This window comes from Felis catus, chromosome D4 (genome assembly GCF_018350175.1).
Source record: "Felis catus isolate Fca126 chromosome D4, F.catus_Fca126_mat1.0, whole genome shotgun sequence".
In the NCBI taxonomy this organism is placed as follows: Eukaryota; Metazoa; Chordata; class Mammalia; order Carnivora; family Felidae; genus Felis; species Felis catus.
Genome location: NC_058380.1, coordinates 30604182 through 30630681, shown reverse-complemented (window position 1 = coordinate 30630681; position 26500 = coordinate 30604182). Strand labels below are relative to the sequence as shown.

The following is a 26500-nucleotide window of genomic DNA, read 5'->3' as shown; positions in this document are numbered from 1 at the left end:
GCAATGGTCAGAATATAAAGTGGATATAACCACTGTATTAGTTTACTACCCTGGGGGCTGAAACAACAGAAATTTATTTCCTCCCAGTGCTGAGGCTGGAGACCCAAGATCAAAGTGTTGGCAGAGTTTATTTCTTCTGATGCCGCTGGCCTTGGGCTTTTCTCTGTGCACTATAATCCCTGGTGTCTTTTCCTTATGACGCCAGTCAGATTGGAGTAGGGTCCATCCTCATGGTCTCATTTTAATTACTTCTTAAAAGGCCCTGTCTCCAAATATAGTCACATTCTGAGGTATTAGGCATTAGGGCTTCAGCTTAAAAATTTGGGGGTGGGGGTATACAGTTCAGTCCATAACACCTTCCCCAAGATAAGATGGTGCGTGAGGGCTCCTGTTATGAAGTCATTCTGTACACACCCAACACCAGCTCAAATTATGCCAAGGTTTGACTTTGTGGAAATTACTGAGGATAAGACACATAAATCAGGCCCTTACATTACCTGCCAAGGTCAGGAGGAAAGAGCTAAGCGAGGGGCAGGACCATTGCTCAGGCACCTACATTCTGATGTCCAACTCTGGATGCCATCAGGGTGCCATCTGCCTGCCTCCCCTCTGACTGTCTTGTGCTGGCCTGGATCCTGAAGACCTAATGCCCACACCACCACTCAGAGGATGTGTCTGGGATGTAGGAGCTTGCTCTGTTAGGAATGCTGGCCCATTCCCAAAGGAACTCAGCTCACTCGTGCTTGGATACAGGTTTTCAAAGTACAAACCACAGGGACACCCACACCCACACCCCATCCAGACTTCTAGCAGGCACTGCTACCCCCAGAGTGTGATTCGCAAGCTCCGTCCCCTGTTGTTGAAAGCTGCAGCGGCTACCTGCCCCTCCAGGTCGTGCACCCTCCTGCCGAGCAGTGAAGTTCAGTTGATTGGCATCTGCGAAGCTGCCCAAAGTATGTAAGTGCTGTGAAGGGGGCAGGCGTGGCAAGGGCCTAACACTTGGAAGACTCGGAATGAAACCCCAAGTTCCGTCTTGCAGGGCTGCGCAGTGTGGGTGATGAGCCATGGAGACCCTGGCCCTGTAGATGCTCCCTCTCTGTTGTCGACAATGCCATTTGGTGCCACCTACCACACACACAATTTGCTAAACCCCTCTGCTTCTGTTTCTTAAGTAAAATGGGAAGGAAAGGGATTCCTATCTTAACAGTTAGTGGGATAATTAAATGAGGTAATCCATACAAAGCATTTAAAACATGCTGGTACATAGCTTTCAATAAATTAACTTTTTCCTACATTTAAGGTAATTTTCTGTACATAATTAGGTAAATGACCTAGGGTGGGGGTAGAGTTAAGTAGAAAGGCCCCTTCATGAGGCCCCAGAGTATATGGAGTTAGCAAGTCAATGTGGAAAGAGCAGCCAGTGTGTGCTCTGAAATGAGCTCTGCCGCTCATGCTGTGGTCTCAGGCATCCTTTTCCTGCCTCCTGCCCCTTTGTTCATCTGTAAAATCGGACTGATAAATGTGTAGCCTTGGAATTAAAAGATCGAGGGAGGTGAGTGTGCCTTAGCCTGGGCCCTAGGCCAGCGGAGGCGTCCCATCATCCACTGCTCCCATTTCCTCCCATGTGTCTGAGCACACTTGTTGTGCTTGGGAAGGCAGGATGGTGGCAAGAACTCTCCATGAACATAATACTCACCTTCTCTAGGGTGCCAAGACTTCGGCATGGTCTCTCCTCATGCTTGCCCCCGTGGGTAGTTTCTGGCCTTTCACTAGTACAGATTGCATAAACATTCTCCTGTGTGGATTCTTCCTGGTTGGTGCTGGTTATCTCCTTAGGAGAAATTCTTACAAAAGGCATGTCTCCTGGGTCAAGGATGTGCAAAAATTTAAAGCTTTTGTTGATATATGCTGTGTCAAAAAGCAGCTTATTATAATTGTTCAGAGCATGGATTCTGGACCTAGGCTGCGTGCAAACCTTTGCTGCTTGTTAGCCAGGGTGACAGATGAGGATTAATTATTAACTTGGTTAATATTTGTTCATTAGAACAAGTGCTTGACACATACGAAGAGTCATACATATGTTGTGTTTAATAAAAAAAAAAATACTGCCTTAATGCTCTGAAAAGGTCTGTGACAGTGGACAGTCCCCTTAGCATCAGCTGTCGGGGCATGGCTGAGATGGCTAATTAATAGTAGGACACTGGCCTTAGTGCTATTAGGTCATGGGTCACCATTACCCGCTGCCGTATCTGGTCCTAACTCTTAGCTGCCCCATTATTTAGATTTGGGGCCTTTTGTCTTCTAAGTAGTTGGCATAGTATGTACCTATCACAGTCTGTTTTTCTCAGTTTTTTGGGAGAACAAAATGGACTGGGCAAAACCCATCCAAGTGCATCTCCAGACATTCTGGCTTCTTCACTGGGGGTGCTGGCCCAGCCCGTATAGGAACGGAGATCCTCCCACACTGCCTGGCCTTGCCTCTGTGTCTCGTCTCTTTGCTAGCAAGTCTGCGTGGCTTTGACATGTTTCTGGATGACAGGTGCTCCATCCACACTGAAATTCCCAGGTAAGGAGGCTTCTCACCCAGCATGACCAGAGGCCATGGGGGCTGGCCACCCCCAGGGACTGGCCTTGGTCCCTCGAATTCTTATACTACCAAATGTCACGTTTCTAAACAGGGAGAGGCTTTGGGTGGGAAAAGAAAGAGTAGAGGAGGTGGTATGGTTTGTGCATTGTTTTACTTGGAGAAAGACAATGGGTGTGTTTCTCATCATGGGTGTGTTTCTTCATGTAAAACAAGATGACTTTTCAGGCAGGACAGTTCTTCCTTGCGTGGGACTCTCCAGACAATGTAGCCAGTCTGGCATCCCCACCCACTAAATACCAGTCATATTCTCAGCCATTGGATAATCCAGACACCCCCGCACATTGTCAGCCCCCTTCAGGAGGCAGTGCTGCCCCCCCGTTGGGAACTGCTGATCAGCTTCAAATACAGCTTCATTGGGCAATGTCATGGAAACAGAAACAGTTGCTCTTAGGACCTTGCTGAAGTGAATATTGTCCCCCTGCCCTGTTTTGCTCTGGCGCAAACCCCAGAGGGCAAAAGAAGGGGCTGGAGGAAAGGTTTCATTCATGAAGGGGGCAGCAGAGGGGGCTTGGCCCTCAGGAATGGGGTTCATGAGTATTTGTGAGACTGGGGCCGGGGGCTCTGAGACAGTGAGCGAACTGCCTTTCTGCCTGAGCCTAGCGTATCTCCTGCCACGTGGCAGCCACGGAGAGGTCTCCATCCTTGAGAGTGAGGGGTCTGTTGTGACAGAGCTAGATGACACATGGGAGCTCTGTAGGCAGGCCAGTGGCTGACAGGTTCTTAAACGAGTGGACAGAACAGGGGCCTGATTCCAGCACCCTGGACCACTCATGTTCAGGGTGATTCTGCTGTGGCCAACCCCAGATTTGCCTTGCAGTTAACTAAGGAGTTTACAGTGTGCACCATGGAGTCTTTTCTCTAGCTGCCATATTAAACTAGTCCTTGTCACACCCAGTGACTCCCTAAGACAGGTTCTGGTGTCATAAATAGAACTCGTTCTGTCTTCTCCCTTTTGCAGTGATAGTTGGCCGTCTCGAGCTGTAACCTTTCTAGACCGGCTTTTAATCTGGCTTGGGATCCGCAAAGACTAGGCTTCCCAAGATCTCTCCTGGACAGCACAATGCTCACCAACAGAAAGTCTCTCCAGGTGAAATTTAAGCCTGTTTCCTCAAGCGTGTGCCTCAGCCTCAGCAAGTGTGTCTTCTATCCACTGGGTATTGAGGGTTCAGCCTGAGGCTAGAACTGGGCCTACCAGTAGGTGGCCAGGAGGAGTGACTGGGATGGCTCCTCTCTGGTGGCAGATTCCCAGTAAGTAGCGTTCCTTGCTTTCTTACATTAGGGGCCCCTGTGACTGACTTGGTGAAAGCTGGTCTGTGTCCCCAGAAAAGTTAATGCAAAACCCTTGAAGAGTTCATGGGCAGGCCCCCTGTGGCCTTCCCGGCTGTGCAGCATTCAACTCCAGGGGCGCTGCTCATACAGATGCAGTGCGAAGGGCGCCCCCTCAGGTGTCCCGCTTCAGAGCCTGTTCACCAGTCATTCCAAGGCTCTGCTCTGGGCATCTACAGATCCTTGGTTAAAATCCCTGAGGGCTGTCTTTCTGCTCTGGTCACAGGTAGGAACCTGTGGGATGCAGTCAGGGTAGGGATCCCCACTTCTCGTGTTAGGCTATGCAGCCTCCACATTTCTCTTGCTTCCTTTCTACCCACCTTGCTTTTTCCCTCTTACTGAAAACTCTTCCAGCCACCGTGCTTGCTCTCCCCTCACTTTCCCTCACCGCCAAACACGCAGGTGGGGTCATTTTGCATGGCTGAGAATGTAGGACTTACTTTGATACTTGAGTAGTTTTCCTCCCTGTTGCTCGGATGCTCCCAGTATCTAGACAGGTGGAATGCAAGCCAGGGCCACTAACATGGCCGTGCGGGTGTATCCATGTGGGTGAGCTCCCCTGGGTTAAGCAGTGCACCCATGAGGTGGAGGTGTTCTCAGTGCCCCTGGTGGGGTGGCTGTTCTCGAGGAAAGTTCTCTCTAACCTCATTGAGCCCTGGAGACTGATGTGCGCCTTGACACCACTCCATTCTCACCTGACAGGCATTCCCACTTACAGATGACTCTGTGCTCTGAAATCAGGCCACATTTCTGCAAAGTAACAATGCTTAGAAGGCATTGTGGTTTGGTTGGGGAAATTCCATCACCTTGAGTCACAAGCAGCGTTGTGGCTGAGGAAAAGGCTTTCCAGAGCATTCGGGAGATGGGCAGGGACCAGCTTGGACCTAGGAGAGGCATAAGCAGCCGCTGGACCCTGTAGGCTCCATGAAGCCCCCGGGAGAGCCAAACTTCTGTTCATTTCCACCAGTGCCTCACTGGTGACCTTGAACCTAATCTCGTGGTCTCTCAAGTCATGCCATCTCCACCTGTGCAGGAGATCTAATAATAAAGCTAAGAACATTTTTTATGTTTATTTTGAGAGAGTGAGCGGGGGAGGGGCAGAGAGAGAAAGAGAATCCGAAGCAGGCTTCAGGCTCGGAGCGGTCAGCACAGAGTCCGACGCGGGGCTCGAACCCACAAACTGTGAGATCATGACCTAAGCCGAAGTCCAAGGCTTAACCGACTGAGCCACCTAGGTGCCCCTCTAAGAACACTTCTAGTCCCATCATGTTTTCAGGAGACTGTTCAAGAGGGACTCATGCCACTGCTGTGTGTGTTCACCATGTTACTTGCCCCTGAGCACACAGCAGGTACTTGTGGCTTCGTTCATCCCCTGCAGAGGAACCTGTCCTCTGGCCTTTGCCCCTCTCCTAGCAGCTTTACCCTGGGGACTAGTAATTGAAGTGGTAATTTGGGGAGTGTGGAAGGAACACTGGGCTAGAGGGCTGGATCTTGTTTCTGCCTTATCTCCTCATCAGGCGCTAGCTAGGGACTAAGAGGACCAAGAAGACTGTCCTTCCCATTCCCTGACTGGAAAGCATGAGACAGTTGCAAGACCGCACACAGCAGCCACTCCACCACTGCTCGTCTCCTCACGCCGCTAGTTTCTGCACCAAGGGTGGGAGGGCGAGCCTGCAGATGTAGAAGACATCCAAATGAAGGGCAAAGCCTTAATGTTAGGGATGACCCTTGGGACTAAGGACAGTGGTTCCTTTCAGGGGAGGGGGAGGCTGTGGTTGGCATGGGCACTGGACAGGCTTCTGGGAAAATCAGTTTCTTTGGTGTTACAAGGAAATTTGCATTTGTATCCATGTTTTACGATATATATTTTTTCTAAGACTTTATTTTTAAGTAATCCTACACTGAACATGGTCATCGAATTCACAACCCCGAGATCAAGATTCGCATGCTTTACCGACTGAGCCAGTTGGGTGCCCCTACAATAAAGATGTTTTTAAAATACCTTTTTCCCTTCATTTTCTTCACCACATAAATACAGACCCCTTTGGGACAAAGCTAGGCAAAGCCTCAGACGCGTGGGGCATATCGAGGGCACTGACCTCAGGCCAGTGTCGGAGGATCTGGAGAGGAGGGCAGAATCCCGAGTGGCTGTTTGCACGAACCGTGACCCTTGTGGAGGCTGAGACACAGCAGCAGTGAAAGGAAATGGGCAGGTCTTCTCTCACAGTGAAACTATGCTGATCTGGCTGCATGATGCCATGTGGAGGGGAGGAAAGCCCCACCTGTCAGCAGCGTGGCTCCTGAATAGCTCAGAAGAGGGCTGACCTTTCCCAGCTTGAGACCCAGGTCCAGTAGCTCCATAGGACTTAACCAGCACCACATGGTACTGTCTCAAAAGAAAATAGTGCCTGCACTGGGGTGGCCCGGAGGACCTAGCCAACCGAGAGGAAAAGCCCTGAACTAGTGACCAGCACTAGAAGTGCGGGTCCCCCTTGCGGCCTCTTGGGCTCTGAGGGCCTTGCCTTGCATGGGAATGAAGACATCAAATGCTTATCAGCAACATTAGGCCAAAGATGTACAGCTTCTCAAGTAGCCTGGCCAGATGTTAAAAACATCCAGTGCATGATTTTAACCTTCCTGAGGCGCTTCCCTGGGGGTAGCCTCTGTAGGGAGTCTGCCTCTTCCCAGACCTTGTCAGATAAGCAGCTTAGGTTTTCATCCAGTCAAGACTGGTGCCAACCCCTGCTTCCTTCAGGGGCAACACCTCTCTGTGAGGCTCCCCCAACCTCCAGGCCCTGGGACTACTCCCTCCCCCGCCCGCCATCTTCAGCTGCTGTCCCCCCAGAGTGGGGCCGGCACATTGACCTTGGCATTCAAACATGTTTGACGTCTGCTTTCCAAGAGTCTTGGGGACTGACACACTAGTTTTCTTTTGTGGGATCAGTTTGTTCACTGTTACTTGTTAGAAACAGGACTACACCCACCTCAAAAGAGGAACTTGGATCAGGAAGGCCTTGCCTTGTGTATAAATCCGAACATAAGCCTCCTGCCTGCTTTGATTTTCCCTATGGCATGTTAGGGATTTCCCCTGCTCTTTGCTTCTGCTTGGTCTTCTCTGGGGCACTGTGGACAACCACAGGACCAAACCCAATTATCTATCTGCCCCACCAATTGGCAAGACATAGTCCTGGTGAGCAAACAAAGCCTTCTACAGGCTCAGAAACTGTACCCCATCCCCCAGAATGATTTCCAACCACAGGACCCAAGACTGTTCCATGGCACAGGAATCTTCAGTACATCTAAGAAGGATGTGGTATTTGCAAATACAGTATTAATTCCAGTGCTATGGGCTTTTCAGCCACTATTTACAACATCAGGGAATTTTCTTGAAAGGGATCTCTGTTTTGCCGATCTTCAGAGCCAAGGCGGGCAGAGTAACTTCATGTCACAGCATCAAGCCTGCTGAGGAAAGACACACCCTCATGCTGTACCAGTTGTGATCATTATGGCTGAATGTGACATTCACTCTCCTGAGACTTGACTTACATCAGGTTACTCCCACTCACTGTGTCCTTTCCAGGGAGAGGAAATAAAACAGTTAATATATCTTAGTATTCAGATATTTAGTAATAGACCAAGGGTGGACAGTCACCCACAGCAAATGTCCTTAACTGTCATATGGCAGGGAGGTCAGCCGATTCCTTCTACTGGGCTTTTTTCCACATTCTTTTCTCTTGACCTGGGAGTGACCAAAAGGATTCAGCTTTCTGTACACAGTTAGGAGGGAATACCAACCTTTATTTACACTTGGGTTCAAGTTCAGAGCCATCTTAAACAGTATAGCAAAGCGGGGGAAAGCACAGATCCTGGGACCAAGTTCAGATTCCAACAGAAGCATATTAACTGTGACAACAGGCAAAGGTTATTTTCAGTTTCTGCAGTCAATTGGAGAGAGCATCACCCCCAGCTGCCCGCAGCTTACAGCTGCCTCCGCCCCAGTCCCTGCCCCGGGTGCTCGGCCAAATTCAGGCTCTGGCAGGACTCACTCTGCTGGGCATGGCAGGACTCGGTGAGTTACTGAAACTCTGAGGTAGCCCCCAACCCCAAACGTTCACCAAAGGCAAGAAATAGGAACTCGAACTGGTGTATGGGCTGGGTGAGAAAAACTGCACACGGTGTTCAATAAATACTATTTACAAGTCTTGCCAGGCAAGGACAGAGGGCATCTGTACATGGGCACTGATTTCAGATATTAGTTTCTAGGGGAGAAAAGGATATGATGGTAAGGTGTAACACTATTTTGCCTGGACCCCCTTTCTCTTGATCAATGGGTTAAATAACGATTTTAAAAATCATACGCTTAATACTCATCCTGAAAACCACCCAAACACTAAATATGCACATTTATACTAAGCGTGCGTGTATGCGTGTGTACATACACACAGAAACCACGAGGTAGTTTAAATCACCATTAAAAAAAACCAAAAACAATACTTTTCCTAATTCTCTGTCACAGAGTGGTAGCCAATGGCTGCCCACCAGCTATTTAAAATTATCGGTTAAATGAAAACCAAAACTCAAAAACTTCCAGGAGACTGTAACACTTACAAGTAAACAGTAAGTACAGGTGTATTTTACTTCGTCAGTCTCTGGAAACTAGGCTGTGACTGCTTTCAATTAATGGTCGGTGTTACATGTATTTGCTCTAATGCTAAAGCACACAGCCTTCCCAATCTATACACCTTATGAAGTAGTCTCTGTAGATTCTATTTTACATCTTTACTCTCCAGGTTTTTGTGGAGGATTCAATACAATCTCTATGTACACATTTTAAACATTATTTGTGAACTTCATTTGGAATTATTTAAATAAAAAAATAATCACCATTCTCCACCTTCTTGGGAAAGTGCCAGACTAACCCCCCCACCCCACCCCACAACTGGAACTGCTGCCTTGTGTCTAGAGAAATCCCTACCCCACAGCCCCCAGGCCAAAAAAGTGCAATGAATTCACACTAAACGGGAAAAAGCAACATCTATTGTTCTTAGAGTCTGACTCTCTTCCCCACACCAAGAAAAGTCTCTTCATAGGTATGCCAATGCTGTTGTAGCTTGCTAGGGAAATAGGGCTCTCTCAGGCCAGAGCAGGAAAGTCCTCAGGGTCATCCGGGTTGGGAGCAACGTCTTGTGTCTAAAGAAGAAAAGAAAAGTTTTTAAACCAACATTCACTTTACCCATTGCCACTTGGGCAGAGCCCTCTGAGAGACACATGCCTGCTCTCAACCAGGCAGGTGCTGACAGTGGGTGTGGCCCAAACACTGTAGGGAGGGGCAGGCTCCCAGTGGGAAGAGACACAGGGGGGGGGGTGCGGAAGGGTCCCTTCTCAGACTCGCTCTTGTCCCCTCTGCAAAATGGCCACCAGTTCCTGCCTCCCTCCCTCCCTCCCACAAACCCTTACCGAGTGACCCTTTTTGTATCTGGCACCTCCACCATCCAATAAACATGATTTAGAATATTTACTATATGGAGATACAAGGTTGATTAGAAGCAGTTCCTGCCTGACCTGGGGTTCCCTGGGGTCAGGGGAGATGCCCCGAGGAAGTCACAGCCTGGTAACTTCAGCAACAGATGGCCTATGAATGGCCCACAGGAGGGGCACCCACTGCTATTTGGAGGTGGAGCGCACATCACCATTAGGTAAGGTTTTCTAGAAGAAAAGGTTCTTCCAGAGATAAGCCTCAGTGAATTAGCAAAGGGAATATGGATCCTCAAACAGTGTAACCTGACGGTGAAGAGGTGGGGGCCTGAGAGCAGGTCTGAGCTAGAAGAGAACAGTATGCATATATTTGTCTATAAAACATTTACAAAGTGCCTACTATACACTTAAATTGTGCTGGGCACTGGGGAAACCAATAATGAGCAAAAGCAGACATGGTTTGTGTCCATCCACTGTACAGACAACAGACACTGATCAACAATCACACCAGTGAGAATACAGTTACAAATGAAGACAATGCTTCAAAGAAAAAATTCTTTGCTCAAGGACTCTGACCTGGTCTGGAAGGAAATGTGACCAAAGAAGACTTCTCTGAGGAAGCAAGGTCAGAAGATCTATTCTAGGTGAGCAGGCAAATGGGCAGAAGGACCACCAGGTGCAAATGCTCCGTGGGGTCAGGAACATGCTCGTGTGAAGAACTAGAGGTAGAGAAGTGTTGGCTGAGGAGCAGGGAAGAATGGTTTGAGGTGACAAGGTGAGCTTGGGGAGGTCACAAGGAGGCCCTGAAGGGAAGGGTTCTGTCTACCCTGAAAGTATCATAAGGGCACAGGGCATATGATTGGATCACAGTTAGGAACTGTCAGGTGATCTGATAGGATCCCAAGCCTGGGGACTTGTCTGATGCAGATGAGTGAGTTTTCTCTGGTTCTGAGAGTGCATTTACAGCAGTGGATGTGCCCGGTGACCATGGAGGCCACGGCCACTGAATGGTCTGTATCCAACTGTGTCCATGCTGCTGACCTCACTGTTCTGAACACCTGGATGCCAGACCCACACTAGATACAGGAATGGACAGCAGACCCTGACAGGCCTCCCAGTGGCACAGCCTGGGGCCCCCTCATCCTCTCACCTCCTTTAGAAAACCGTTCAGGTCACAGAGTACACACACTCACCACCACTTCTGCTCTGGGTCCATAGTTCTCCACCCTTCTGATCCTTCCCCGGCCTCCCCGTGTGCCACCTCTGGCTCCACGCCCAGGACGAGGGAGGTTACCGAAATTAATCTCCAGCTGGGATGTGATGTCATTGGCTGCTTTCCGGAAAACGTGGGCATCATCTTCATAGTCATCCTTTACCATCTGAAACACAGTTACAGCATATCTCACACACACACACACACACACACACACGCACACACCCGTCTCCATGGACACTCGTTCAGCGTCGAAGCGCTATGCCGCCAGGGAGCCAATATGGCATCACAGCGGACAGTGGCCCTCCCTGATGTGCTGTCGGCACTGGGCTGCAGGGCAAGGCAAAGGTGGTGACCTCGCTGCTCTGGTTCCAGCACAGGGGTTCTGCACATTTCCCAGCCACATGTTCTCATACTCACCGTCTTAATCCAAACATCTCTCAAATTACTATTAACTCAAGTGATACCCGAGTTTTTAGCAGTTTGGCAGGCTAAGATGTAAGATTTGACATGCCTACCAGCAATCAACATATATCTTTTATATCTAAATGTATTTTGCTGAGATTAAAAAAATTTAATTTCTGCCTTTCATTTGTTCACAAATGCTACTTTGATAAATAAGGAAATATCACCTCCTTAGAATAGAACTTGATGGAAAAACTCCTTTCATTGTGGGTGCTGGCTGTACAAATACCATATGTTAAAAACTGCATGATTTACAATAAACAATTCTGACTCAAAATCTAGGAAAATAGTAAAACAACAGAGTATGGTTATCTGATGATTGCTGCAGAAAGAATTCAAGCTGCTTTTTAAGAACTATTTTTGGCCAAAATACTTTGAGAAATTACATTTTATTATATATGAGGTCAAATAAGTTCTGTTTCTTGTTAAAAGAAAACTATATTAAATAAACTTTGTTCCAAATTTGATTTGGCTTCAATTCCTAATAATGGATAAAAAAAAAACCCTCACTTTTGAGTAAAACATAAATCTATACAAAATATGCCAATGATCTGGGATGAGAATCTCCAAACTCTATAATGCTAAACATTCCTACTACAACTTGTCCAGAAAATGGAATCAAGTCTCCCTGAACTCATCAACCCCTTTAGGCCATCTGTTCATTACAGGTTCTGTGTTTAACATTTATGTTCCCTTCAAAGCTGCATTAAAATAAAGCAGAGGCCTTAGCTGGATGTACTGTTGGAACTAAAAAGGTGAAGGAAAGAACAATTCAGGAGCATTGACACTCTGGTAAAAAGACAGACACAAAAAACCAGTAAGAGGCGAAGTAATAGCCTACCACCTGCTTCAGAAAACAGCGGGCTCTGTGTGCTGGAGTGGGGGAGGCCGTGACGGAGTAGGGGGAGGCTGTGCCAGAGCAAGGGCGGCTGTGCAGGAGTGGGGATGGTCGTGGAGCAGGGGGAGGCTGTGCTGGAGTGGGGGTGGCCATGCAGGAGTCAGGGGAGGCCCTGCAGAAGTAGGGGGAGGCCCTGCAGGAGTAGGGCGAGGCCGTGCCAGAGGAAGGGCAGCGGTGCCTGGGACAACACTGAGTGTGCTTTCTTGAAAGGGATCAGCTCATTTCACAGGCTGCTGGTGGTCTGAACTTTGCAAACACAAGGCATTTTACTCTATTGCTTTGTCTCTTAGGGTGCCCAGAACAAAGTAAATCAGTGACCCTAAGATTTGGCTTTTGTTGCTCTCAGAACAATTTCTGGCTAAAATCTTCAATGCCGTAACATTAACAAGAGACCAAAGACATGTGCTTCGTGGAGACCAAGCTGGATGACTCAGCTAACCCAGTTGCTTCAGATATTCCAGGAGACCTCTCTCTGGAGCCAGGGAGGATGAATCTGGTGTGGATGCAGGAAAAACAGCTGCTATTTTTACCTAACATGTCAGCTGCACATTTCACATCCTGACAGCACATTTGTTTTAGGAAAAGCTTTATTTACAATGGCCCAGAACAAAAAAGAACAAAAGTGAATAGGAAAAGAGCCAACCCAGTTAGCTGATGGATGTGAAGAAATACCTCACAGAGACTTCCAAGAGAAGGCTCTCCCCTCCATGCTGCCTGTGTATAACAGCTAGTGGAGTGGCTCCAAACTTCTTAGTAAGGCCTGGAAGAGACTGGAGGTGGTAAGGCATCCTGTATTATAAATGACCCTCTGATGAAAAGTATTCATTCAAAGAACACAACTAACTGAAGTGTCAATGGAAACACACACAAAGCTACAGTTTCAAACGGAAAATCAGTGTATAATATCTAGTGGGAATATCTGTCCACCACCATCATCAACACAGAAATGTGTATTAAGATAAGCAGCTGTGACTGAATGATGTGAATTCTAAAGTTTAAAGCAAGAATATTCAAGGCACCCTTAAGTTCAGTAACTTAAACAGAACGCGATTACATGACTCACTGACCATCTGCATCAATATATGCTGGGAGTCCTTTTCAAAGCCGAGGCCTCCAAAAAAGGGCTGAACACAAAGCATGAAGAGCAAGGCCCTCAGGGAGGGAGGAACAATGTGAGCAATCCTGGCTGCGGCAGCAGGGTGTGGCCAGGCAGCCGCACTGTCCCAGGGGCTCCTCCCGGGTGGCACAGTTACGCGGCGGGGACAGAACTGCTGCAGTAACACAGCACAGAACTCTGACAGGTTGCAAATGATCAACTCCTCCCAATAAAATGCTCTTATGAAGAACGTGAGCTGAAAATCTAACCTAATCATGAAATGCGGAGTAGTTATCCTTTGAAATGGCACTATTCATGAGACACTGTACCTCTCTTGAGACAAAAGCGAGATGCAATTAACATACAGTATTTGCACAGTCAAAGCACAGCTGTGGGTTGAGCGGAAAATGCACTGTCACTGAAACTGCTTTGTACGAAGTGTCGACAGGCCAAGTTTCAACTCTTTTTATGAACAATACAGGTACAGATAAAATTAGGCACACATCATATCTGATTAGTCTTAGGTAGAAACTAGAATGCCACTACCAATGTCCCATTTTCACACTAGAAGTGGAAAGGGTCCATCTGGTTTCCAGTAAGGTAAGAATGAAGATTACCTCTAGACAAGAAAATGTCATACTTACATCATCTCTATATTTGGACTTGTGTATCACCACTGCTTTGGAAGGGACAGTGGACTCAGGTTTCCGGATGTTAAACTCAGGCTTTGGTCTTGTCTGTTCTTGAAGATTTTTCCACTCATCAAGGGTCATCTCTTGAACTTGAGTTTCCTCTTCTAACTCCAACTCAGGAACTCTATGAAAAATCAGAAGTTTTTGATGGATCTAAAATGTCTACTTTCTCAAAGAAAAAGTTATTACTATTAATTAGCATACTTTCATGGTTCTGCATCTCATATTTACATAAGGTAAGAAAATCTCGGAACTATAAGCTTCCATATTTTAATCATTTTATGCTGTCACTACCAACTGAAGATACTTCCTGTCTGTTTTCTTTTTTATTTTTTTAAGTAATCTCTATGCCCAATGTGGGGCTTGAACTCACAAGCCCCAAATCAGGAGTCACACAGTCCACCAACTGAGTCAGCCAGCTGCCCCACTTGTTTTCAAAGCAGTTTTTGAAAAATAGGAACTGCACCATCCCATTAGCATTACACTTGACCACCAGGCATTCCCTTCCCAGATGGCATTACATACAAAATGAGATAAAATTGCAGAAGAAAAGGGAGAAACTATTGGAACAAAACAACCATAGGCAACCATGAACAGAGTTATAAAACAATGGGTTACAAATACATACTTTTGTAAATATCCTCTTTAAATTCATGAGACTTCAAGAATAGATCAATAGAATAAATTTCAGAGCCCAGAAAAAAATCCTCACATTTGAAATCAATTGATTTTTTTTCAAGCAGGTGCCAAAGACAATTCAAAGGAGAAAGAATGGTCTTTTCAGCAAATGGTGCTGGGAAAACAGGGTATCCACGTGCAAAAAAAGGAAGTTGGACCCCCACCTCACACCATGAATATGAGAGTTAGAAATATAAACCGCTTAGAAGACGACACAGGCATAAACTTTCATGACCTTAGATTAGGCAGTGGTTTCTTACATGTGACACTAAAAGTGTAAGCAACAAAGAAAAAGGGGTGCTTGGGTGGCACAGTCGGTTAAGCATCTGACTCTTAATCTTGGCTCAGGTCATGATCTCACAGTTCATGAGTTTGAGCCCTGCATGGGGCTCTGCATGGATGTTGTGGAGTCTGCTTAAGATTCTGCCTCTCCTCTCTGCCTCTCCCCACTGTGCGTGTGTGCTCTCCCTCAAAATAAATAAACTTAAAAGAAAAAGCAGATAAACTGGACATCACCCCCAAACTTCTGACAACTTTTGTGCTTCAAAAGACACCATCAAGAAAGTGAAAAGGCAATCCACAGAATGGGAGAAAACATTTGCAAATCATATATCTGATAAGGGACTTACCTTGGATACAAAAAGGATTACAACTTACAACTTAATGAAAAGAAATAACCCAACTGAAAAACAGGCAATGCTCTGAATAGACATTTTTCCAAACAAGATATACAAATAGCCAATAAGACGTTCAATATCATTAACCATCAGGGAAATGGAAATGAAAACCACAATGACCTATTACCCACTCCACACTCAGTAGGATGATTAGAATAAAAAAGACATTTAACAAGTTCTGGCGAGGATGTGGAGAAATTGGAACTTCATACATTGCTGGGGCGGGGTGGGGGGGAGGTGGGATGTGAAATGTTGTGGCCACTCTGGAAAAACAGTCTGGCAAATTCTCAAAAATGTAAACACAGAGTTGCCATTTGACTTGACAATACCACTCTAAGTTACACATCCAGGAGAAACAACAGCATACGTCCGTGTGAAAACACCATGGCACTGCCATAAATAACACTGTTCATTTATTTTTTAAGTTTATTTATTTTGAGAGAGAGAGAACCAATGGGGGAGGGGCAGAGAGAGAGGGGCAGAGGATCTGAAGCAGGCTCTGTGCTGACAGCAGTGACCCCAATGTGGGTCTCGAACTCATAAACTATGAGATCATGATCTGAGCCAAAGTTGGATGCCTAACCGACTGAGCTACCCAGGTGCCCCTAATAATGCTGTGTATAGCAGCATTATTCACAATAGCCAAAGAGTGGAAACAGCTTGACTGGCCATCAACTGATGAGTAGATAAAATATGCTATCTTTAATACTGTGGAATACTATTTGGCTATAAGACGAAATGAAGTATTGACACGTTACAATATGAATAAACCTTGAAAACATTATGCTAAGTGAAATAAACCAGGCACAAAAAGTTTACGTACGATTCCATTTATATGAAATACCCAGAAAAGGCAAATTCATGGAGACAAAGAGCAGATTAGTGGTGGCCAGAGACTGGGGGCAGGGAGGCCAGGAAATGACTGCTTAATGGGAATGGGGTGATGGAAATGTTCTGGAACTAGATAATGGCAATGGTTACATAACACTGTAAATGCACTGTCACTTAATTGTACACTTAAAATGATTAAAATTGTAAGTTTTATGTTGTATGTATTTAACACCAAAAAAAGAGATAATACACAAAAAAGAAAGAAATGAAAAGATAATATACAAAAAGAAAGAAATAAGCCAGACACAAAAGGACAAATACTATATTCCATTTATATGAGGTATCTAGAATAGGCAAATTCATAGAGATAAAAATAGAGGTTACCAGGGGTTAAGGGGAGGGAGAAGTTGGGATTTACTATTTCATGGATATGGAGTTTCTGTTTGTGATGATGAAATGTTCTGGACATGGATGGTGGTAATGGTTGCACACAATGTGAATGTAATTAATGCCACTAAACCGCACACTTGAAAATGCTTAAAATGGTGATTTTTGTATTATATATGTGTTATGTAACATACCCCAAACCACTGAATTGTACAGTTTAAATGGCTGAATTTTGCAGTATGGGAATTATAGCTCAATAAAGTTTACAAGAAAAAATAATTAGGTGGTGAGTGGGAAGGGAATCAAATCTAATACCTTCACAGAAGGGCTAATGTAACTTGTCCTACATTATAGGTTAATGATATGAAAACTATTAGTGAAATCAGGAGAGAAACTTAATCACAGACCATTCAAAACAGGCATATTTGTAAAGGGACTTTAAAATATCAAGCTAGTGGGGTGCCTGGGTGGCTTAGTCCGTTAAGCATCCAACTCTTTTTTTTAAGTTGTTTTTTCTTTATTTTTAAATTTATTTTGAGAGAGAAAGTGAGTAAGTATGAGCAGGGGAGGGGCAGAGGGAGATGGGGAGAGAGAAACCCAAGCAGGCTATGTAATGTCAGTGTAGAGCCCAATGTGGGGCTCAATCCCACAAACTGTGAGATCATGACCTGAGCCAAAATCAAGAGTTGGACGCTTAACCAACTGAGCCACCCAGGTGCCCCAAACAGGGGACAGAGAACATGTTCAACTACTCTACAAAAGTGTCGCATTGGAATTAACTTACACCAGTTCGAACTGGCTCACGGCCAGTTATTATTATTATTAAATCAAATTATTTAATTATTATTATTAGATTATTATTAGATTATTATTAAAAATTAAATTATATAAATTATAATTAGCTATACTAAAGGTAATAATCACAATTCATTATTCCCTAATTATTCCACTATATTGTACCTTTATCCATGCTCTTGGGGTTTATTATACCTAATGTATGTGCATAGTGAAAATGTTACATAATAGCGTACTATCGTTTACCTCTTCCCAACTCTGCGTTCAGTATGACACAGTGGTAGTTTTAAATCAGCCATGGTGGAAATATTTACACCACAAAAGCCAGCAAGTGCCAACAGATCCAGGCTTTTTCATTCTAGAGAGCCAGATGTTGAGTATTTACCAGCATGACATTGCCTGCAGGGAGGCACTGAGTAAAATTCTGACTCTGGGAAACATTTTGTGGACATATGACCCAGTTTCTTAGACAAATAAATTACAAGGGAAAGAGAGAACATATAGATTAACAGTGACTTAAGAATAATCAAGATAGTGTAATATTAGTGTAATATAAACAGACCAATGGAACAAAATATAAAGTACAGAAATAGGCCTGCACATTTTAACAATGGTATTTCATGCGCTGGAATAACTGGATATACATATACCAAAATGAAAAAAAAGGGAACTTTGATCCACACCTCACACTGTATACAAAAATCAACTCAAATGGATCACGGACCTAAATACAAAAGCCCAAATCATTAAACTTATAGGAGAAAACCTTTGTGGTACTAAACTGAGCAAAGATTTCTTACATTTGAGACCAAAAGCAAGATCAATAAAAGAAAAAAAAATTGATAAAGTGGATTTAATCAAAATTAAAAACTTCTGCTTTTCAAAAGACACTGTCAAGAGAAAGAAAACAAGGCTACAGATTGGAAGAAAATACTGGAAAATCATATATCTGATAAAGGGCTTGAATCCAGAATATATGAAGAACTCTCAAAACACAGTAATAAGAAATAGTTAGAAAATGGGCAATTTCAACACTCTTTATTTTAATAAAGATATACAGATGGCAAATAACCTGTGAAAAAGTGCTTAATGTCATTAGTCAATAGGGAAATGTAAATTAAAACCACAGTGAGATATAAACCTATCATACTGGCTAAACATTGTAAAAGCTGGAAAAACCACTCCAGAAAAGAGCCTGGCAGTTTCTTTAAAAAGTTATATATACACCTGCCATATAGTCCAACCATTCCACCCCTAGGCATTTACACAGGAGACATGAAAATGTATACTCCACCAAGACTACACAAAAATGTCCACAGCAATTTTATTTGCAAGAACTGGAAACAACCCAAATGACCATCAGGTAGACAGATGAAGAAACTGCAGCCTATCTGTACAGTGGAATACTGCTTGACAATAAAAAGGAACAAAGTATTGATACATGCAGCAACATGGATGCATCTCAAAAGAAGTACGCTCAGTGAAAGAACACAAGACAAAAAAAGAATATATGATGTGTGATTCTGTTTATATAAAACTGTAGCAATTGCAAACTAATCTTTAGTGACAAAAAGTAGATCACTGGCTGCCTGGGGGAAAGGGGCAGGAGGGAGGAATTACAAAAGGATAAAAGGAAACTTTTTGGGTTGATGGATATGCTCATTATTTTGAATGTGGTAATGGTTTTACAAGTATATATGGATGTCAAAGCTTGTAAAACTGTGCATACTAAATATATGTCACTCGTTGAATGTGAACTGTCTCTCAGTACTGTTTAAAAAAAAATGAGATATGCCAATTGAGATGTATATTTCAATATTAATTCAAACAAGTAAGTTGTTTTAAAAAGACATTTTGAGATAATCAGGGAAACCGACAAACTGCCCAGATATTTAAGGAATTGTTAAAAACTTTAGATGGGATAACACTACTCCAGTTAAAAAGAGCAGACCTTTAGATATAACTTCGTGAAACATTTATGAATGAATATGATATCCTGACAGAAGAGGAAGTGGGTAGAGACATACATGAAACAAGAATGGCCATGATTTGATAAAATTTTAAGTTGAATAACTTAGAGGTTCATTATACTATTATTTTATATATATCTTTCAGTGATATAATCTTCTAATACAGAGCTGAAAATAAATATTAAAGATTCATAAAGGTTCTTTAGGCTACTTGTGACAGAATTAGGAAATAATCAGAGCTGATTTCTAGGAGGCTATTCTGATTATAGACTATAATCTAGTTCTGATTTCTAGAACTGATGCTGTAAATTTGAGGATTCTTTCATAACTAGGATGAACTAAAGAAGTTAATAAATTCCAAAAAGTTCAATAAGAACACATCTTTTATTAAGACCACATAAGAAGTACTTTTTCTGTTTTCTTATCTTATTTTTTTTAATTTTTTTAACGTTTTTTTATTTATTTTGAGACAGGGAGAGACAGAGCATGAACAGGGAGGGTCAGAGAGAGGGAGACACAGAATCTGAAACAGGCTTCAGGCTCTGAGCTGTCAGCACAGAGCCCGACGCGGGGCTCAAACTCACGGACTGTGAGATCATGACCTGAGCCGAAGTCGGCTGCTTAACCGACTGAGCCACCCAGGCGCCCCTGTTTGCTTATCTTAAAGAACATCATATATAAACATGAAAGGGCTAGAACAAAAAAGGATAAGGCATATAAGAAATGTAGTCTTGGGGTGCCTGGGTGGCTCAGTTGGTTAAGCATCTGACTTTGGCTCAGGTCATGATCTCATGGTTGGTGGGTTTGAGCCCTGTTTCTGGCTATGCTAACACCTCAGAGCCTGGAGCCTGCTTTGGATTCTGTGTCTCCCTCTCTCTCTTCCCCTCCCCCAATTGTGTTCATTCTCTCTCTCTCTCAAAAATAAACATTTTGGGGGTGTCTGAGTGGCTCAGTCGGTTGAGCATTCGACTTCAGCTCAGGTCATGATCTCGCGGTTCATGAATTTGAGCCCCGCGTCAGGCTCTGTGTTGACAGCTCAGAGCCTAGAGCCTTCTTGGGATTCTGTGTCTCCCTCTCTCTCTCCGCCCCTCCCCTGCTTGTACTCTGCCTCTCTCTCTCTCTCTCAAAAATAAATAAAACATTAAAAAAAACATTTTAAAAAATTATAAAAAAAAAAAAGAAATATAGTCTTTAAGTTGATACATAGACACACCCAAAGTGAAGCAAACAGTGGAGAGCTCAGAAGAGAGCATTTGCTGCAAGTGATTCCCTCCTTGAAAATGATCACCTGACCCTGTTCACTCTGGGGCACTCCATTCACAAGTATACATAAGATGCCCCCTGTACATTCTCCTCTGCCATTTGTCATTGCAACAAGCTGTGTTGGGAGCAGTACAAAATCACCAAGGACAGACTCCTTAACCTTATTCTCTATTCACTACAGATTATTACAAAAAACACATTCTATGAAAGTTCTGTGAGGCAGATCCCATTTCCATCCTATTTGAATTGGCACTAAATGCAGTTTTTACTGGCAGTTTTACCAAAGACTGGATTTTCAACAGGAAGAGATGTATAATTAATCCCTCAGTTCCAGGAGGGACGAAAGCAGTTATATTTCTAACAGTTATAAAAGCATTGTAATTGCTATTTACATCCTCCAAATTTAACAGCATCCCCCCCCCCCTCCATTTTGACTAATTCAAAGTCCTTCACAGTTCTTGGTCTATTACCAAAAATCTTGGGAGATGATTTTCCTTCAAAGCTGCTTATAGATATAAGATGGTCTAATCTATGACTTGTAATGTGAATAATGCTATATGCAAATTTGATAGTTATACATTTGTTTCTATATGGGTGAAATTATAGGAGAAATAGAACTGTTTTAACAACTGTTACTTTATTTAAAACATAAATGGGGCAATAATGGTAACATTTACTGAATGAGTCCTAGGTGCCAAATGCTATTCAAAGGACTTTACGTTAATTTGGTCGTGAAAATTAATCCCACAAGTTAGCTCCAATTAATAGCTCCATTTTATAGGTAAGGAAACTGAGGCAGAGTCATATAGCTCACAAACAAAAGAGCCATGTTTCATACCTATACATTCCATCTCCAAAGCCCAGACTCCACCATCTTGAGGGAATAAGAGGACAGAGAAATGCATGGAGACGGAAGAGAGTCAAGATGTGGGCACAGAAAACATACGTAACACCAAACGTCCAAATATCCATTCAGGCAATATCTTTCACCTCAATATATGAAAGGGTGCAGGCAACCAAAAAAAGTGGGTTCTAGAAATAACATTTTATGAACTAAATGCTTAACCAGGGCAAGTGGATTTAACCTGACATGTAAGTAACACCTCTTCCTTCCTTCCCAAGTACTGAAATTGAAGTGAATTTCATGCTAAACTTTGAGCTCCTCAGAAATTTGCCATATAAATTTTAAAGAGGTGTTTTCCAGCTTTAAGAAAATTCAACACAGGACAATCTTCATTAAGCAAAAATACTTGGAAATGAATTACAATGAGAAATATTTCATTGCAGGTATTTTTGTAATGATGCTTCTTTAACACTCTTTTCATAATGGCTTTTTTATTTTTAAGGAAGAAAGGGAATGTCATTCCATGTTACTGAATAGGAAAGTCCTCAGCAACCCCAGCAGCCCCTCCTCTGCTCACAGAACCAGCAGCTTCTCCCCTGTTCAGTTCTTTGGAGCAAACTTCAAAGCGTTCGTGGCACTTTCAACCGTTCCTACCATTCACTACAGGAAAGAGCATGAATGTCGGTCCCACAACATCTGGTTGCCACTTCTTAGCAAGCCCTTTAACCTCCGTATCTCCATATGAGGATAGTAACAGTATCTCCTCCTTCACTAAAGGGCAGCAAAGGATTGAGGAGTTAAGACATGGAAGCATTTCGAGTTCCTGGCACACAACAAGTGCTCTATAAATGTTAGATTTATTCTTATAGTCTTGTAACAAAATACTCCCGAGAAGTTGTCACAAGCATCTTCAGACATGAGGACACCACGTGATTAAGGAACACGCGATACTTCTATGATGAAAGGGGGAAGGAGGGAAGGAAGGAAGGGCACAGCACATATAATTGTCAACAAAACGTGTCCAATCTGAGGAAAATATATCTTCTTCGGGGTGTATGTTTGAATGTAAGTGAGGGTATATTAAATTGATCTATCAGGAAGTTCTAAACTGAGCGGCGCATTGAATATACATTTTGGCTCGGGGTCCAAAGTCTGAGCGTTAGATCAACGTGAGAAAAAGCTGAGATCAGACAGCATCACTATCATCGAATGTACTTCTCAAATACAAACCTAATTCTGAAATTATCACAAAGCTGTAACTGCATTACTAGGAATTTTAGTGATAACTTTAAAGTGTGACGGGGCAGTGTGGAGACAAGACTGTCGCAGCGTGGTCGGCCACTGGTCTGCTAGTGTGGCTGCTCGGCCGCGCAGCTCCTGCAGACCTAACTAGATGCTCACTGCCCACTGCAGGCAGTGGAGGGGAGAAAGCGGGCTGGGCTCTCGTGCAGACACGAGACCGCCATCAAACCATTTAGAATTCTGTCTTTCAGAGTAACTGACCGAGAGAACTATTTTGTCTATTTAATATTAGGAAAGCAAGGGTATCTCAATCAATTCCACAGAGTTATGCTATAATTTATTATTCTGCCTTACATAACCTGAATTTGTATAAATGGTTTATTGGCTCAAAAAAGGTACCATTTTTCCTGAAGGGATCTAGTTAACTCACTTTTTCAACATTTATGTAAACTGTTAATCTACTTCCTTAGTTAAATCACTGTCTAAATACTCATATTGTTAATTTCTCTCTTTACTTAAATACACTTCTTGGTTGTTTTGAACAGTAAATTAACAGCTTTCATAATTATCAATCATTGCAGCATTTTACTTTTGCAATAATAATAGCAGATATTTATATAGCATTAACTACATGCCAGGCCCCACTCTGTGACTGACACACACACACACACACACACACACACACACACACACACACACTCCTTATAACAACCTTATGATGTAGGTACTATTATTATTCCTGTTTTACATGTGAAGAAAACTGGAACAGACAGAATAAACAACTTGCCCAAACTAATGAGTGACAGAGCTGAGATTTGAATCCACACTCTGGCTTGGGGTCTGTGCTCTTAACCACTAGACACCTTGCTTCTTGGCAGCTGAAGGATGAGAAGAGTTAAATCAGTGAAGGGGGAAGGGAATTTGGAGAGGTATGGGGTGGGGGGAAAGGCAACAGCACTTGCTGAAGCGCTTTGGCATGTATAGGACGGGGGTAAGGGAAAGGTCCTTGAGAACATGACATAAGGGCAACGTGATGAACCCAGAGAAGGTACACAAGTGGCTGCATTTGAGAGCTCTGCAGGGTATAGACCACGCAGGACCCTGCAGGTCAGGTCAAGGGATAGGAAGAGAACAGCAAGCCACGGGGGGTCTCGCATGAGGGGTGGGTGCATGACAATCAGAATGTCAGTGTGAAAGCCACTGTGGTGCAGAAATGGGCTGGTCCCAGATGAGAAAGCAGGGAGCCCATAAGGAGTTGTGGTGACAGGTTGGATGAGATGATGGTGATGAGCAGAGAGAAGAGAAGGTACAATCACCGGGGCAGGGTGACAGACTGGATTTGGGGAAGGGAGGGGGTCAAGAGGAAGGAAGTCTCAAGGATGACTCCTAGGTTTCTGGTTTGTGCAGCTGGATGGATGGTGATGGGCTGCTCCACAAGATGGAAATACCTAATGAAGACAGACTTCTCCTGGACACACGGAGCAGGAGATCTGAAATATCCATGGGGAGATATCCAGAGCAAGCAGCTAGAAACACACACCTGGAGCCCAGGTGGAAGGTGAGAGCCAGAGGTATACATTCTGGAGTTGACACATGAATGATGACCCGAGCTGCAAGGGTACGGGAGATCCTATAAAAGACACTAAAGAGAAGAGGGCCTAAGGCAGAGCCATAAAGAACTTGACATTTTAAAAGACCAGAAAAATAAGGATGAGTCTGTAGAGGAGAAGCTGAGAGGCAGTGGGAAAACCAGAAGAGTGCAGACATCACAGAAATCAGGGAAAGAGAGCTTAAGAAGAAATCAATAAAGTCAAATGCTTTGACAGGTCAACAAAGATGCAGACGGAAACATCTATTAGGTGTGGAGATATGTGGTGACTGTTTCCAAAGGGCAATGGGGACAGAGCCAGATCTGGAGTGAAGTGAGGCATAAGTGAGAGGGAGGAAGTGAAGGAAGAGTACACACAACCCTGAAAAAAGGCAGCTAAATGAGAATGTGGGGCAAGAGTAGAAGACTTAAAATAGGAGACACCGAGCACGTTTAAACTGTTGATGAAGACCAGAGTTGGGAGGAAGGTAAGCAGACTCATGAGGAAGGAGCTGACTGACGGTGTGAGATTTCCACGCAGTCAGCAGGAGACAGGATTCAAAGCCTGAAGAAGTGGCAGGAGAGATGGTGCCTCTTTCTTACCATGAGGGAAGGAGGCTAGGAGGTATGCAGGCACAGGTGGGTTTGTACCTTTAAGAGCGGGAAGATGATAAACTTCCCAGCTGGTGGCTCTCAATTTCTGTGTGACATAGGAGGCAAAGTTATGTCGAGAAAGTAAAAGAGGAGGTGCAGGTACGGGAAGGGTGGGGGAAGAGTAAAGTGGGGACAGTGTCAGGGCTTAGAGGATACAAGAAGGATGGAATTGGTCATTGTAGAGGGTGGGAGAAAGAATGAGCCCCAGAAAAGGGGACTGATGGGCAGTGTTAAGGGCTCATTTCAGAATGCAGGTGATCAACAATTTACAGGGGTTCCTGTCGGCTCTGCTGTTGTCAGTGCTCAGCTGGCCAGTGCAGGCAGAGAGGGCAGCCAGCCAGTGGTCATCCAGGAGGCAGGTTTTGCTAGCAAGGCACAACAGAATCCAGAGGCAAAGGAGGTTAAGGACTGGGCAAGGACGCTAGAGGTGGACCAGGGACCTAAGCTCCATGAAGAAAAGAGGGAGGATGGACACAGAGAGAATAAAGGAACGAGAGACGAGGGTCCTGATAAGAGGGGGAATAATTGCAGTACAGGATGCCGATGGAAAAGAGGTTGTGGGCACTGGATGGGATACTTAAATTTAACTCATTAATTATCATTAATAATCATTCATTAGATTATTTGAATTATTAATTAGTTTGATTATTCATCGATACATTAAGGTCAACCTTCTGTGATATAACAAAAGGCTGAGCTCCTTGTTCGGTGAAGCGCTCTTAGAAATCGTTAAGAACAAGGCCAACAACAACTCATGGGAAAAATGAGTAAAACACCCACTTGGCTGGAGATTCCTCCTCCAGGGGGCCTGGGGACTCTTCCACCGCTGTGGTCTCTTCCATTGGTGCAGTCTGCTCCACGTCACTGAAAAGCAGTGAGAATTGCTCTAGTCACACAAATATGTTCACATCAATGCTTTTATATATTCAAGATAGAAAAAAAAAAAAAACATTCCAATGTCCTTTTTCTTAAGTAAACTCATTCAAAAAATTACATACACATATAGGTAACCCACATCAAAATAAAAATGACAAAATGTTATAAATTGCTAATCCATTGAAATTATTTTTAAAAAATGTTAAAAGTACTTTTAGAAATAGAACTTTCTATGAATGGCCTAAAGTTAAAACAGATTATAAAAGACCAGAACAATTATTTAAGATGCTTACTGTCCTAGGAAATTCCAAATATTAAAAGGGGCCATAAAATTTCTCAACCTGTGCTTTTAAAATGTGTTCAAACTTCAGTGACCATCAATTTAACACAGACTGCTAAATACACAGGATGTTATATATGAACCTCACAGCACCCACAAACCAAAAGCCTACAACAGACACAAAAAATAAAGAGAACGGAATCTAAACATAACATTAAGAAAGTCATCAAATCACAAGGGAAGAAAGAAAAGAAGAAAGGAACAGAAATTAAAAACAACCAGGGGCGCCTGGGTGGCTCAGTCGGTTGAGCGTCCGACTTTAGCTCAGGTCACGATCTCACAGTTCGTGAGTTCGAGCCCCACATCAGGCTCTGGGCTGATGGCTCAGAGCCTGGAGCCTGCTTCCGATTCTGTGTCTCCCTCTCTCTCTGCCCCTCCCCCATTCATGCTCTGTCTCTCTCTGTCTCAAAAATAAATAAACATTAAAAAAAAAAATTTAAAAACAACCAGAAAATGATTAACAAAATGATAGTAATACATGCCTATCAATAATTACTTTAAATGTAAATGGATTAAATGCTCCAATAAAAGACACAGGGTGAC

The 26500-nt window shown here is 43.8% G+C and overlaps 1 protein-coding gene across 3 annotated transcripts in view; it reads right to left on the bottom strand.

Annotated features, from left to right (window-relative positions):
- Positions 1 to 7750: 7750 nt before the first annotated feature.
- HABP4 (hyaluronan binding protein 4) overlaps positions 7751 to 26500 on the bottom strand; it is a 41357-nt gene continuing 22607 nt past the window's right edge. For 2 of the 3 annotated variants that reach the window (XM_023242256.2, XM_023242258.2), the window contains exons 5-8: positions 25522 to 25605; positions 13765 to 13936; positions 10642 to 10827; positions 7751 to 9163 (exon numbers count right to left, since the gene is read on the bottom strand). In XM_023242256.2, coding sequence (XP_023098024.1) covers positions 9107 to 9163; positions 10642 to 10827; positions 13765 to 13936; positions 25522 to 25605 — 499 coding nt within the window. In that variant the 3' untranslated portion in view covers positions 7751 to 9106. The remainder of the gene's footprint in view (positions 9164 to 10641; positions 10828 to 13764; positions 13937 to 25521; positions 25606 to 26500) is intronic. The other variant, XM_023242257.2, reaches the window with a different exon arrangement.